Source organism: Lathyrus oleraceus, chromosome 4, assembly GCF_024323335.1.
Source record: "Lathyrus oleraceus cultivar Zhongwan6 chromosome 4, CAAS_Psat_ZW6_1.0, whole genome shotgun sequence".
Classification (NCBI taxonomy): Eukaryota; Viridiplantae; Streptophyta; class Magnoliopsida; order Fabales; family Fabaceae; genus Lathyrus; species Lathyrus oleraceus.
The window spans coordinates 159,008,835-159,024,517 of record NC_066582.1 but is presented as its reverse complement, the minus strand read 5'-3'; the positions used below and the strand labels follow the sequence as shown (position 1 = coordinate 159,024,517).

At 37.3% G+C, this 15,683-nt stretch overlaps 1 protein-coding gene across 6 annotated transcripts; it reads right to left on the bottom strand.

The window, feature by feature from the left end:
• Positions 1-10,694: 10,694 nt before the first annotated feature.
• Positions 10,695-15,398, bottom strand: LOC127074291 (two-component response regulator-like APRR2). 6 transcript variants are annotated; one of them, XM_051015598.1, is made up of 12 exons: positions 15,082-15,398; positions 14,824-15,004; positions 14,160-14,239; positions 13,947-14,013; positions 13,758-13,816; positions 13,538-13,615; positions 12,770-13,447; positions 12,482-12,622; positions 12,069-12,341; positions 11,888-11,959; positions 11,641-11,721; positions 10,695-11,413 (listed from the first exon to the last, which is right to left on the bottom strand). In XM_051015598.1, the coding sequence occupies exons 2-12, from the start codon at positions 14,951-14,953 to the stop codon at positions 11,249-11,251; spliced, it is 1,824 nt and encodes a 607-aa protein (XP_050871555.1). In that variant the 5' UTR covers positions 14,954-15,004; positions 15,082-15,398; the 3' UTR covers positions 10,695-11,248. The 6 variants fall into 6 exon arrangements, with proteins under 6 accessions (XP_050871555.1, XP_050871557.1, XP_050871556.1 ...); XM_051015600.1 differs by having other exon boundaries at positions 11,641-11,718; XM_051015599.1 differs by having other exon boundaries at positions 14,824-15,001.
• Positions 15,399-15,683: the final 285 nt, after the last annotated feature.

Sequence of the window (15,683 nt, the reverse complement as noted above, 5' to 3'; positions counted from 1 at the left end):
CAGATGATGTTCAAACCAATGTTGAGACATCATGCTGATAACTGTGCAGGCTCAACAGAAGTAAGTGCTATGTTTGATCTCTGTTGTGCCTTTGTACCAGATGGACATAACTGGGTGTTCTTCCATTCTATGGTGATATATTAGCAGATGACGTGACATCTGTGAATGTATGCATATCAGTACTAGGTTTTAATTTGTATAACTGTCTTGCTGTATTAGTAACAATGTTAGATCAGATGTCATTACTTGGAGTAGAACATCTAAACTCTGACTACACCAGAATTTCAAATGGTATCAGAGCGGGCATCCTGTTCTGTTTCTGGATGAGATCCATGGGTGATACTTTCTGGTATCTTGCAAGAAGTTATGTTAGTACTGATGTTGGAACCTGTAGAAGGTTCTGTGGTTTCCCTGAATGGTCCCTTGAAGTAGGTGGATGGACTATTCATGACAGGAATTGTGTGCACCTGCCTCTGGAGATTGGCAATTGGCCTTTGTGTGGGACAGCTGTGCAAGTATTGAATCATATTCAAACTTGGTATGCTCTTGGAGGCTGGTCTGATGAAGTGTGTGTTCATTGGTTGAGTTGTATTATGATTTCCGCTGCATAATACCTGGCAAAACTCAAACTCTGATGTAGTTTCCCCTCATGTGGATGAAAGGCTGTTGTAGTCAAGACTTCATCATAACCTCTGAAGATGTCAAAGATACTTGAGTCCCCTCCAGTCCACTCATCATGATGTTCTCACGTCAGGATGGTAAGAATCACCTGATCACTGATTCTTTTACACTCTTGGGTAGTGTATATGAAGACCTTGAAGACTTTCAAGGAGGGTTTGTTCCAAGGAGGTGGAACCAATGTTCTATGTGATGTTAGAACATGTTGTTCAACAAGTATGCAGTTGCTGGTTGAAGGACAGATGTTTTTAGGTGTCAAACAAAGGGATACTCTTGTTTGGAACCTACTCCTGACCTGGAAGAGGAGACATCTGTGTGTGCTCAGTTGACAAGGGCAGGGTCAACCGGGTGTGTGCTCAAGAAGGTCACTCATAGAAGTCTGATCTCTAGAAGTGGAGCTGGTTGAGGTGTGACATTGTGCAATTTCCTGCTGGTTGTCTTACTCCTGTAGATTGATCAGGGTGGGATAATTATTCCCTGAAGTACTATGTATTGGTGGAAGACAAGTCCCCTGAATGTTAGAAGTTAATATTGGGGTAACCTGATTACTATATCATTTAAGAGGATTGGAACCATGAATCTTGTTGTTCAAACACCACATTCAGAAGTGGCAGTTCTTTCAAGGAGTGAGAATATGAAGATTCAAAGGTTGGTTGAGGTAGTATGCTCTGGCAATGCATATCTACTATTGACTGGTGTTGTGTTTCACTAGTACTTAAGGTCAGCTGAAGTCTGATTGGTGTGATTGGAGTATGTATAGGTATAACTCATAGAGTTAGGTGCCACTAGTAAGGATGGTGTATGTCATGTTGAGACATGTCTGTACAATGCATGGATATTGGTGTGAAGTTTCCATGAGTGTTAATTTGAGGGGGAGTTTTGGTTAACCTCCTCACGTTTGGTCAGCCTAGGGTCTGGTTGGCTGTTGACCTGTGTCACATGGGTTCTGGTTGTTGTGTGACACATTTGCAAGGAAGGATTCATCTCTCTCATTCCTAAGGGTGAATCTAATCTGGAAAGATTCTCAAATCTGTTGAGGTGCTTGCAAGCAGAAGATGCTGACACAAGAAGAGTATTTTCAAAATATTCTTTTGATGGAAGTATCTGAAAGGATAATTGGGAAAGGATTTAAGATCAATGTCTACTTGTGCCAAGTACAAGTATTTAATTGATTATCCTTGGAGCTCAAGATAACTGATGTTCTTAAAGATGTTGGAACATCTCTTCTTCAAGATCCTGTGCAGAATCACAGGAAGGATAGTACATTGGTGTATGATCTATCTCTTTGGTGGCAGCGAAAGCATATGATCTCTGAAAAGGTTTCCTGGCAAGAAACTTGTTCAGCCTTGGTGTGTACAAGAAGAAGAAGACATCATAGTCTTGATGGTGGTTACTTGGATCAGTTTATTTCTGATCTAGGTAATGAAGTGCATTGGCTAATGCACACTGTGGAGTTAAGAACAAGTGGCAGCATTCTTGACATCATGGAAACAGCCTTGCCTTAGGACGTGGAATCCTTGGTATAGTTGAAGGGTTAGTTGCTAACTGGTCCTTCTGAAGACTCATGCACCAGAGTGTCTGATGTCTTTGGAGAAGAAGCAGGGATTCATCAAGGTGTGAACTTGGATGACTTAACTGCAAACCTGCAGGATGGAGGTTGTTTACTCAAACTTGGTTCCACAATCAAGTCTATGAGAACATTGAACTCTTGTTCTGTGAAGGGAGGAAGCTCTTTCAAGTGGCAGAAGAAGGAGCTGAATTCAACAGTTGGATGTCAAAACACAATGTTGTGACATTTGGTTCAACATCAGATTCTTAGTTGGTGAAGTGGCACATCAACTTGAGATAGAAGGGTCTGCAGGGTTGTAGATTGGACACTTCAACAGGCTTGAAGTTCAAATCTCACTTGGAAGGTCAGAATATCTTTGGGAGAAGTCTGATAAACTTGGAGAGGTCAAAAAGTGGCATTTGACTTTTTCATATGAGGATTCATGAAGAAGGTAATCAACCAGTGGCAGTTGGTCTACCTCAGAAGCGAGTTCGAAGAATCAAGATAATCAACATATGGCAGATGATTATTCTTGAGGAAAGTCTGAGACAAATTACTTTTGAGCAGAAAAGTAGTAAGTTGAAGACAATAGGAGGTGTTTTCTATTCATCCCTTGGAGCTTGTGGTAGGAGTTCTGAGCCATCTATGGAAGATTATCTCTTGTAATGGGACGAAAATGTATATGTCCCAATGTATGTCTGGGTTCTTCTTGATCAAGCCGGTGACTCAGTGATATCTGAAGACTATCAGATGGTGTGCCTTGTCCTGTTATGAAGGATGTCCCAGCTGATGTTAGAACATCTTGTGAAGTGGTCTTCTGTTCTGGTTAGAAGAGAGATTGACACAGAGTGTGAATGTGTTCAGCTAAGAGGGTTGAACAGAGGGTGTGCTCTTGAAGACATGAAGATGCGTCTTATGTTTTCCATTCATCAAGTGGTTTGGATTCTCTTTGAATCAGGAAGTATGTGAAGGTCCAACCTTGGGATGTTGGATATGATCATGTGTGATCTCCCAGTTTTAAGAGGAGAGTGGGTTGTTCATGACAGGGGGAGAAGAAGTACCCTTGTGCATTGTACATTTGTGTGTCTTACTAGTTGCATCCATAACTAGTAATTCTGATTGTTGCAAAGATTTAAGGGGAGGAGAAGTACCCTTGTGCATGTGTGTATTACTAGTAGCCATAACTAGTAATTGTTTTTGCTTCTGTTACTGATTAAACTACTATTATGTGGTTTAAACTGCTGATAGTTTGCCTTGTGAACAAAAAGGACAGAGTATTCACAAGATGTCATATGTGATGTCTTAACATAAGATATCTTATGTGCCTGCTGGAGTTCAAGAAAGTGTTCATGCAGGAGTGGATCAAGATGTCAGACTCAAAGTCATGGAATCTGATATGGGTGTACCTACTGTAAAGCAAAAGTGGGTGATTACTTGATCAAAGCTGTGAAGCAAGATCAAGTGGATGCTAACTTGGTTGAAACTGTGAAGTAAAACCAAGTCTGTAACTCTGTCATTGTTCTCTGGTATGTTGTTGGCTTTGGCAACATTTTTGACAAAAAGGGGGAGTAATAACCACCCCTGACAAACAGAGTGGGTCTCTACAACAGACTCTCATGACAGATTCCCTCCCCTGCAGCTGATGTGTGTTGAAGTTTTGTATTTAACTTCTGCTCCTCTGTATGTGTGCTGCTTTGTGAAGTTTTTATTTAACTTCCATGTGTGTGAGTGTGCTGCCACTCTGAGTGTATTAGCTAGGTTTATTTCCTGCTAGATGTGTGATTTCGCTGCTATGAACTCTGTTATGGGGATCAAAGTGTTTTAGCCAAAAATTTGCCAAAGGGGGAGTTTGTAGGTGTTTAATTGGCTGCATTATATGGTAAAACACTAGCTGGATTCTAATGTCTTGACTGATGTCATGACATGGTGTGTATGTGTGACTGCATTGTAGGTTAGAATATCTAACTGTACTCTAATGTCTTGACTGATGTCATGACACACTTGAGTAGTTACTGCAGGATTAGCTAATACAGGATTTATTGAATGTCAAACTGGAGACTGTGACATTCATCCCTGTCAGCAGCTATTGAGGAATAGAACAGTTGGTGTTCTGTTAGAGCTCAGTATTCATTTGCAGTCTGGTTATCAAGGAAGAACCAGACCTGGCATAAGGCCTACTGTATGAATGTCAAACTGGATGTTATGACATTCATCATGGACAGTATATACTGAATAATAGACAGAGTGGGGTTCTGCTACACTTCAGTATGTTTCTTAGTTTGTTCTCCAAGAGGATAACAGAACTGACTTAAGGCTAAATGTGTAAATGTCAAATTGGATGCGTTGACATGTATTAATGTAAGCTGTTACTATAGAATGGACAGTTTGGTCCTGTACAGTTCAGCAAACTTGTACAGTCTGTTTTCAGGAAAAACAGACTTAGCATATGGTCCTTGATGTCAAGCTGAATGTTGTAACATTCATTCCTGACAGCATATGCTAGATTGTAGGTTGTTTAGTTTTTCTGTTTCAGCATTTTTCTCAGGCTAAAATCCAGGAAACCAACAACCAAGCTACAATTAAGGAACCTAACAAATAGCCTATTTGTTAGCACACTAATATGTGGAAATTAGTTTGAATCCTATGTGGCATTATTTGTGGAGGTCTTGAGATATTTTAGGAACTAAATATGGAGATATTTTAGGAACTAAATATGGAGATATTTTAGGAACTAAAAGATTGAAGACCTTGTTTGTAGCAGAAAGTTTCTGCTGATGTTGTAACAGCAAAGGAGAAGTTTGCTGCGATTTCTGAAGGCCCAAATCCACTTGGGTGATTAGGTTATAAATAGCATATTGTAACCTAGTTTTTGTAAGCCTCCTAGAATGAAAATTTAGGGGTGTGTGTAAGGTAAACCTGCCAACCTGTGGGATGGTTACCATGTGTTTCTCAGTGGTAAAAGCTGAGAGTAATTGTAACTCAAAGCCTGTAGGCAAGAGTGATTTTGTTCTTGAATGAAGCTGTGAAGCAAGTTCAAGGTGTTTAGCATTACATTGTAATTGTAGTGAGAGGAATGGAAACTGGAGGTTTCTATCTAGGAGTTCCTAGGTATAGATTGCATTGGGTAGGGATTAAGTGAAGAGTTGTAAACGGGGGAGTTTAACTCTGAATTAATACTGCTGATAGTGGATCTTCTTCCTGGCTTGGTATGCCCCCAGACGTAGGTGATGTTGCACCGAACTGGGTTAACAATTACTTGTGTTTTTACCTTCTGCATGTTATAATTGTGTCTGTTATAAAATAAGGTAAACCTGTAATGCTGTAACAGATGATGTTCAAACCAATGTTGAGACATCATGCTGATAACTGTGCAGGCTCAACAGAAGTAAGTGCTATGTTTGATCTCTGCTGTGCCTTTGTACCAGATGGACAGAACTGGGTGTTCTTCCATTCTATGGTGATATATTAGCAGATGACGTGACATCTGTGAATGTATGCATATCAGTACTAGGTTTTAATTTGTATAACTGTCTTGCTGTATTAGTAACAATGTTAGATCAGATGTCATTACTTGGAGTAGAACATCTAAACTCTGACTACACCAGAATTTCAATATGTACCATTGGTGGATAATTTATAGAGTTGAATTGTGGTGATATGTGTAATGTTAAGATGGTAGAGATGATCTTAATTGCATATGTATTGGTATTTGTACATTCATTCATGGCATGGTCGGCTTCATAGTGGAAGTGGTGAAACTGTGGGTTCACATAGACGGTGATCCTTAATTGGAAATAGACGTAGCATACGTTGATCCTTAATTGGAAATAGGCGTGGTAGATAGACGGTGATCCTTAATTGGAAATAGACGTAGCACACGTTGATCCTTAATTGGAAATAGGCGTGGTAGATAGACAGTGATCCTTAATTGGAAATAGACGTAGCACACGTTGATCCTTGATTGGAAATAGGCGTGGTAGTGGCTTGGATTCTAGATATTGAATCGGAAAGCGGTGAAACTGTGGGTTCACATAGACGTTGATCCTTAATTGGAAATAGGCGTAGCACACGTTGATCCTTAATTGGAAATAGGCGTGGTAGTGGCTTTGATCTTGTCCGGATCGGAAGCGTGGCTTGGATTCTAGATATTGAATCGGAAAACGGTGAAACTTTGGGTTCACATTGAGGTACCACATGCATAGAGTCACATGTCTTGCATTGAGTCACATTAGAGTCATGTGATAATTGAGTCTATGCATTGTTGTGATTGTGATGTGTGTATTAGATATGGTAATTGAATTTGGTGATGTTTGAGTACATAACTTGGTGTGATTGTGATGTGTGTATGAGATATGGTAATTGAATTTGGTGATGTTTGAGTACATAACTTGACAAAATATATGATTATGTGATAATTATAGTTATGTGTATTTTGGGAATGTAGTATTGGATTTTAATATTGTACTTCTTGAGTTTTGATGGATGTTTGAAACATGTGAAATAAATATTGGTTAGTATTATTTACATGGTTATACGAAGTGTGATGAATTCCTTTAATTGTTGATTTAATCATTGTGCCTGATTATACTTCTTCATAATGATTTGAATTCTCACCCTTTCTGTTTGAATGTTACCTTTACATGGGTATCGTGCAGATACTCAGGAGTAGTATCGCTGAAGTAAGTGGACGGTAGCTCGCTCGAGATTAGCCGGAGAGTTTCCGTATTTTAGTTTGAAGACTAGGTAATGAGTCAATGCTCTGGTCGTGTAACACTGAGTAGATTAGTAGTATTGAACTCATATCTTATTTGGATATGCATTATGTTATTACTTGTTTTTATTTTATCTTGAAGAGATTATTGAGAGATGGTCATGGTATAGGACATGGATCATTTTATGAAGTACATGAGTATTCATTATTTTCCGCTGCGAACGTATATTCTTGAATATTCATGATAAGTGAAATGTGTTATTTTAAATGACCAGGTGTATTGTATATTGATGATGAATGATGTTGGTTTTTGAAAGCTCTTAGTTTTTGAAAACGTCGATGTGACGCCCTTTTGTTTATATGTGTGCTTATTTACTCTGATTATATGTTAAGTATTTTGGGGTAGAAAAGGGGGTGTTACATCACCTGTTGTTTGATAAAAACATCTCAATAAATATCTTTTCCTCAATTTTTGACTAAGGCAGAAGTGTACTTTAACAGAGCTTCGCCTCCCGTAGAGTTTCAACTTTCAGATGGCACCACATCTTTCGCCGGCCTAATGTCCGAGTTGAATGAATTATTATCTGATATCGAAAACAGATAGGTGAGAAAGATTGAGTTTCGTGAAGATTGGATTGATAATGACGGGAGGGTGAAATACAACATTATTGAGTTGAAGACCAAAGAAGATGTGAAACATATGTGGAGATCATTTCGTCGTAGGATAACAAAGAGGCCGATCGAGTTAGATGTTAAGATTCCAAGGTCTGTCGACGATATAATAAAGATAATGAAACGTTCATAATCATCTGGTAGTGTCTAAGTTTTCTTATTTATCACCGTTTTTATAAGTTATGTAATCGTTTATCAAATGTTAGTTTATATTGATGTTGCATGAATGGAAGATAAAAAATATTATCTAATAAAAAAGTTTATGATGAAGATGTTTGAGTAATATACAAATAATATAAATAATACATAATATATAAAATATGTCTAAATAGGCCATCCACGAGCTATGTGTGCAGCCTGAGCTAATCCAATATAAACCTTTTCATTTGGGTTCACCAAACCCATGAGATTATCCATAATAACTACAATTATCTGGAGGTGTTGTTGGTCATCAACATCAGTTGTAGGAGGCGGCGACACGTCATCAATAGGTACCCCAGCATCAGAAGGCCCAACATCACTTGTATCCTCAATAGATGGAATAATGTGAGGGTGTGATACAGTGATGTACCACTCTAAGTAACCATCCTCACACTGTGAGGGATGCTGAACTCTAACTGCTCGATTTTTAATGGAACGACCGGAGCTGATGAAGTTACTCTGAAACCACCAATTAATGCTTGTAGATGATATATTTGAAATTGGTCATGAGATACTCTTAACATAATCATACTATCGTAGACACCTCTCAGGAAAGTGTCTAGCAACCATGGTCTCTCACCATGTATAACCTAAATATAATGAAGACTCATCGAAATCACGGTGGACTCTATGATCAGTGTATGGTGTCCAAATGACATAATCTATAGTCAATGCATCGAGCCTCCTCTGGTACTCAACAACACCATCCGGATGTGATTTCCTCCTCTTTCATCTCCTCACTTATGGGGCCCCACTAGAGAATGTTGCACCCTCATGTCATAGATGGTGGGAAAATGTTCATATATCCAATACTGATATCAAAACACAGACATAACAAATAATAAATAAGAAATGTTATTTGTAACAATTAAATAAGAAATCAACAACAAATAATAATTTCAAGCATACCTGTAACAGACTCAAATAACCAGCAAGTTGTCTGGTCTCAAATACTATCGAAATTCAAAGTGTTGTATACAAGACGGTCAATGCAGCGCAACCCCGGGCCCTCTTCAAGATAATATAATTGTGCATTTGTGTGTTGCTTGATTCTAAAAATCCAAGGGAATTCTGGGTTTCTATTGACATTTTTGTCTATTGGATTGTTACCCATTTGGTAAGATCTTTTCAACTCTAAACTTTTAAATTTTTGTGCATAGGGTAGTCTCTTCATCTTCTCCCCATTTCTTTAATTTCGAAATCCCTCCCTCCATTTTCAAAATCTTCTTTGTGTGAACTATTTTTGTTCTAAACTTTGACCACTTTTACAAAAAGATAGAAACTTTGGCCTTTTGCCATTGCATTTTCAAACTTCTTTTTTTAAATCAAACTTGTAAATAAACTTAACTATACTTGACTTAAATTTTCAAAAAGCCAAAAAGAACTAGGACACTTTTGGTGCACACAAAAAGGGCTCCCTAGGAGTGCCTAGGACACTTTTGGTGCTAACACCTCCCCTCTATGTAACCAACCCCCTTACCTGTGATCTCTGACTTTTATTAGTTTTTATTTGAAAACTTCTTACTTATTGAGTTTTGTTCGTACTTTTTCCCTTTTCCTTTGGAAACAATAAAAGCGCGGTGGCGACTCTTGTTAATTGATTTCTAGCTTGTCAATAGCTTGATGATCATGAATTTCCCGCTACAAGCACATACAAGAATTTATTTTGTGTACTTCTTTTGTGAAAGAAAGAGACCTCTAGAGTGGTGAGTAACCACAATGCCCAAGAAGAATTGCAAGGGTCCCAAATATTTCATAGCAAATTCTGAATTGAGTAGTGAAATGATAGATTTTTTCAAAGGAACTAGTAAGGATAATATCATCAACATATAAGACGAGGTAATGTCATATGAGTACTTTTTTTTGTAAAAAAAGAGAGAGTGATCACAATTGCTTTGAGAGAAACCAATGGAGAAAACATAATCAACAAAGTGTTTATACCAAACTCGAGGAGTTTGTTTGAGCCAATATAAGGATTTATGTAGAAGATACACATGATTTTGATTTGTCGGGTCCTTTAATCCTAAAGGTTGATGCATGTAGACTGTTTCTTTAAGCTCACCATGAAGAAAGACGTTCTTGACATCCAATTGATGAATTTGCCAAGATTTAGAAATAACAATACCCAGAACAGTTCGAATTGCTGTTGGTTTAACAATTGGACTAAAATTTTCTCCACAATTAATTCCAACTTGTTGACCTAAACCATCACCTACAAATTTGTCACTATGTCAGAGACAATGTATTCTCATGAGAAATAACCACAAAATTTGTCAAATCTGAAGATCAACTGGCTGATATGTTTACCAAGTCTCTCAAAGATTTTCAAGTAAATTATATTTGTAACAGATTCGGATCATACAATATATACGATCCGATTTGAGGGGGAGGGTTGAAAATCCGTTATCAATCAATTAGTATTGATTGATATTCAATTAATCATAAATATAAATTATATTATTACCTATTATGTATACCTCTTTTGCATATAAATATACAGCGTGGCTGATCATATTCGATAAATAGAAACAATTACAAACACAAGAAATTTCAACTTGTCCATTTTCATTCAAAATGTTATCGTTAATTTGGTTATTAGTTGATTGGTGTTTCTTCTCTTTTAACGACTAGCCATACTAGATTTTCGAACTATAAGTGATAAAAAGTGACATAAACTATCTTAAACTAAGGTTCCATCTACCATACCAATTTGTTGCCAGCAAATTTTATCATTCCCAACAAATAAACTCGATGACTAATCTAGGATTTGAGTTATAAGATTTTTAATGGATAGCTATACTAGTTCAAATTGCAATTTAACTTTTAATTACACTGAATTCAAAATCTAAAACGTCCAAAAAGTAAATGCATAAGCAATAAAAGTCAGGCTTTTAACACATTTTTTTATTCACAGCATTGTTCTATCCTTACCATTATTAGATTCCCACACCCAAAAATACAACCCAACAATCACTGTTTTATGCTTCCCAAAAGTACCACATTTACAACCATATCAGCATCTATTTACAACCACAATTTTTCAGAGAGCATCAACAAATGTGTGGCCATTTCTCAACCGGCCAAAATACCTAATCGGTGTGCCCCGCTTGGCATTTTCTTTGTTTTGACACCAGACACAACACTGACACTAACATATGTATTGGTGTCATGTATCAAACACATCTTTAATATGAAGTGTTTGTATTCCGTAGTTATTTCTTGGTTGTTGCGTCATCGTGGTTTTTTGTATGAAGTGGTTTGTAGTGGGGACCTAATAAGGAAAAACAAAATGGTCCCTAGTCTCGAATTCCCAGTCAATTTACTAACTGGAATCAGATAAATTTAAGATACTAATGAAAATCACAAGTGGGTCTTGTTCTGGTGGACCGTTTGTATAGAAATTTGTCACCATCAGAATCAGTTTTTGGATGTAAATGTCAAATGGGAATAAAACTATTATTGCTTGGAGGAATGTTGGAAATGCCTTGCCTTGAAAGCTCAGTCAACACACTATCTGTGGAAGGCGGTTTGAGGCCTATCGGCAAAGGTAGCCATGGCTTACTCATTGCCTCCGTCACAACCTTGTCAATAATCTCCTCTTCCTGCATGCATGAATTGTAACACATTATATGGTAAGAGTTCATGGAGAGTCTAAAATAGCAATGATTTTTAGAGCCTACTTTTGCGCATGTTAGCCACAACTAGCTTGACTTCACAGCATTTCAAGGTAAGATACATTGTAAATGTGTTCGGTTATTAGTTGCAAATCTATAAGTCGAGTTAAAAGTACTCAAGTAAAAAGAAGCGGATATGAAAGTATTGCATTTACCGGATAATCGTCTAAAGAACTGTATGGCGTGCCAATCATGTAATCCATTGCATTATCATTGCTCAAGGCAGGTATATTCTGCTGTTTGATTAAAGGATACGATTAGCATCATAGATAAATAATTTAAATAACTAGCAAAAACTAATTGTGCATGCAATGCAAGCGTAATTACATAATCAAGTATTAACCATTAATGCAAAAAATAAGAAAGAGATAATGTCGAGATCTTCAATTTGATGATACTCACTTGAGTGTAGGAAAAGCATTGAGCTTGAGGTGGCGGTGGTAACACAGGGCAGCCCCAAGTATCTGAATGCATCTGCAACATCAAGTGATAATATGTCAAACTGCAATCATAAGCATAAGCATAACCATGATAATTTCTACATAAAAATCCACAGAGAAAGGTTCCTGAAGAAATATGTTACCACTGGAAATGGTTGCCAGTGCCAACTTTCTGTAGGCTGCCACAAGGGGTAACCGGAAGGTCGCCAAATAGGCACGCCGGCCATTTGGCTTCCAGATTGTCCCCACATCGGATATAAAGGAGCTGGAGGAAGGGTATGGTTAGAATAATATGACGGAGGACCAGGCATAATCGGCCTTTGAAGACAATAGCTCCTTTGCATTGGATCTCTTTGATTTAGCCATTTCTGGTCTTCTTGCTTCGGCAAGATATGTCTCTTATGCATTCTATATTTCTGTTTAAAGTTAATCAATAAAAGACATTATGTTAGTATGAATTACCTAAGAAGGCATATGAATATTGTTTTCAATATTGGAAGTTCCTAATGAGATATTGAAATAGTTTAGAGACATCGGTGGCAAGGTAGATAATAACCTGAAGATGGCTTGCCACATTATGTCTTGTCAAGCCCTCCACCTTCATTAAATCCAATATGCGAGAAGGAATAGCGTGATCAATGCCTAGTTGTTCCACTGCCTTCACAAATTTTTTGTGCAGCTCTCGTGTCCAGTCTACCTGAGACAAAGTACCAAAACAAAACTTAGGATTTTCTTTTTCATGTGTATCATGCAGTTTATTGTAATTTGAAAGCAAACAGTGTGGAAAGAGGGTTAAAGGAACATGAATATTATGAGAAGAATGAATGGTTGTAAAGCAGCTTACTTTCATCTTCTTCCTATTAGCTTTTATTTCACATTTATGATTACGAACGGCCGCTATATTTGCAGATGTAGTATTACTTTCACTATTGGTGAGAACTTTCACATTTTGTGGATGTGGAGAAACAACATTCTCACACTTAGAAGTGTTTTCAGCATTCAAATTTTCACAAGTATTTTCGACAGATTTAGATTCTCCATCATGCTCTCCACTTTCTTTTTCAGTCGAGCAATTAGTCTGCTCTTGGCGAGTACTCTCAGCATTCAATTTTTCACAAGTAATTTCGACAGATTTAGATTCTCCATCATGCTCTCCACTTTCTTTTTGAATCGAGCAATTAGTCTGCTCTTGGCGGGTACTCTCAGCATTCAAATTTTCACAAGTAGTTTCGACAGATTTAGATTCTCCATCATGCTCCCCACTTTCTTTTTCCGTGGAGCAGTTAGTCTGCTCCTGGCAATCCCCGTCGTCTAGTAATCTTTCCACCTGTTTCAATTGTGGGGTTGAAGGAGCTGGATAATGCTCGGGGTCATTGTCAGAAAACCGAGATACTTTTTCTATCTCGACCGAGGCTCTATTCTCGTGTTGTTCATTGTCTGTTTGGAGCTGCAAGATGGAGACTACAGATTCCTTGACAGGTTTCAGTGATTCCGACAGGACACTTACCCCAGCATTGAACGCCTGCTTGATTTAAACCACATAAGAATTACATTTCTCATCATATCATAAGCGTAAACACACGCGGAATGTCATCAACGTTAATTAACAGACCTTGTGAACCACATGCTGCCAGATATTTCTGAGCTTGTCCTCAGAGAGTGGTTTGCTGAGAAACTCCACTGCCCCGAGCTTAACAAAGACAACAAAACAAAGCAAGGAGTCAAGAGTTGCGCATCAATTTATTTCCATTGCATGATCTATTTCTCGATTAATTTCTGTGTTCGAATTCTATGTTCCCATTATAATCCAAAGAATACAACCAAAATCTTACCGCTATGCACTTCATCATGGTGTTCAGACAATCGTTCTTTGAAGTCACTGCATCAAAAGCTGAAAAATTATAAAACTTGCAGCAAACACAAAAATCTTTACCAAGAGTGGCTTGTGAGACCGACACAATTTATCTTTTAAAAAACTCTGAAGTTAAACCAAAAAAGTTTGGCTTGGTTTCTGTACTTACTAATGGTTGGCAAGTCCTTTGTATTCTCAAGAAATTTGAAACCTCCCTCGCAACTGTGCGAACTCACCTGCAATTAGGATGAACACAAGTGGTCACAAATAACATCCTTTCTCCCTAGAGATGTTCATTTTATTTTCAACAAGCACACAAATCTAAATTTCAAATTTACCTTACTATGGTTTGTCATTTATATAGAACATGAAAGTTCATTACCTCTACAATGGCTATATGGAAGCCCTCAGGCCTATTTGAGATTGCTGACAAGGCTTCATTCACGTCGCAGAATATCGAAACTGTATAAAAAATTTGAGGATTAATAAAAAAAGGATCAAGGAGATCGAATAACAAAAATCAAGTTATAGTTTGGTTGGTCCTTAAGAACTATTTTCAATTAAACTTGCTTTTATGGAAACTTTAGTTTCCCATAACAAATGCATGTCTTCTGCGGCAAACTAATAAAAAGGCTACCGAATAACAAAAATAGAAAAAAATCCAAACTCAATACTATTACAACTTGGACCATATCCCGTTTCGAAAACACATAAAGTACACGGTTTAAAGATGAAAACTTGGGCAACATTACCATATACGGAACTATTGAACTTAAAAAACAAAAAGAAAACGTCTTCTTTCAAAATTTAGCCTCGAATGCAACTAAATCCTGTGGTCACAGTTTTACAAAGAACTATACAGGAATTCTTTTTCGTGTTGGCCCTCCGGTTTTCAGAACCAGAGGACCCTAGTAATCCAGAGTTCGACCAAAAATTGTTTCAGTCAAGATTCGAACGCTGCGTTCGACCTTAACTGAAACTCATTAACCACTTGATTACTCTACAAGGATTATAAAGCAATGACACCAAAATCAAAAGTCGCTTACCAATATAGTCCATGGCCTCAAGCTTTGTTCTTATCTCAGAAGCACAAGTAATGTCTTCCTGAAGGAGAAGAACCTTGAGTCCTTTGGGAAAATCCTTCCATTGTTGTAAATCATTGGCAGTACAAACCATAGCTGGCTTAGCATCCTTTCTCAACCTCTCGTCAACAACATCCAATTCCTTCTGCAAAACCACGAAATCAGATCACAAACTGCATGCACATAAGAAGAAGAAAAATCTGAAAAACTTTAAACTACTACCTTGGAATGAAAGAAAAAAAAAAGCTGATGAGTTGAATTTGAATTCCATAAGCTAAAACTTGTGTTGTTGGTGCATTGTTAATAAAGAGAAAATGTGAAAGGAAGAGAAAGAGTTGTAATGGTAGTGCTTGTGACTAGTGAACAGTAGCAATCAGTAGTAGTTGCGGACCACAGGTAGAAGAACCTTTCTGCCACTTCTTCATACACTATTTATTTATTTATACCAATATTGCCCCTCTCCTTGTTACTCCAAAAAAGTTCAGAGATAGTAGCATTCAATGTCTATGACAGTGAAACTGATTACAGGTAAATCTTCTCAGACGAGTTAATATATATATATATATATATATAGCCTTTCTTTAGGAAAAAATATATACTGATATTATCCAAAAGAGTAGCATATGATGACATGAATAAATATTTTTAAATGATATTTAGTTTATAAAGTTGAATGTACAATATTTCTACAGTTTTGTAATTATTCTCATTAATTTGTTTAAAAGTAAATGTTTTTATGTAAAGTGTTATTTTTGAATTAATATTATATACACTACTACTATCAAATGTTATAGTTTATTTTATCTTTAAGTTAACTTAATAAC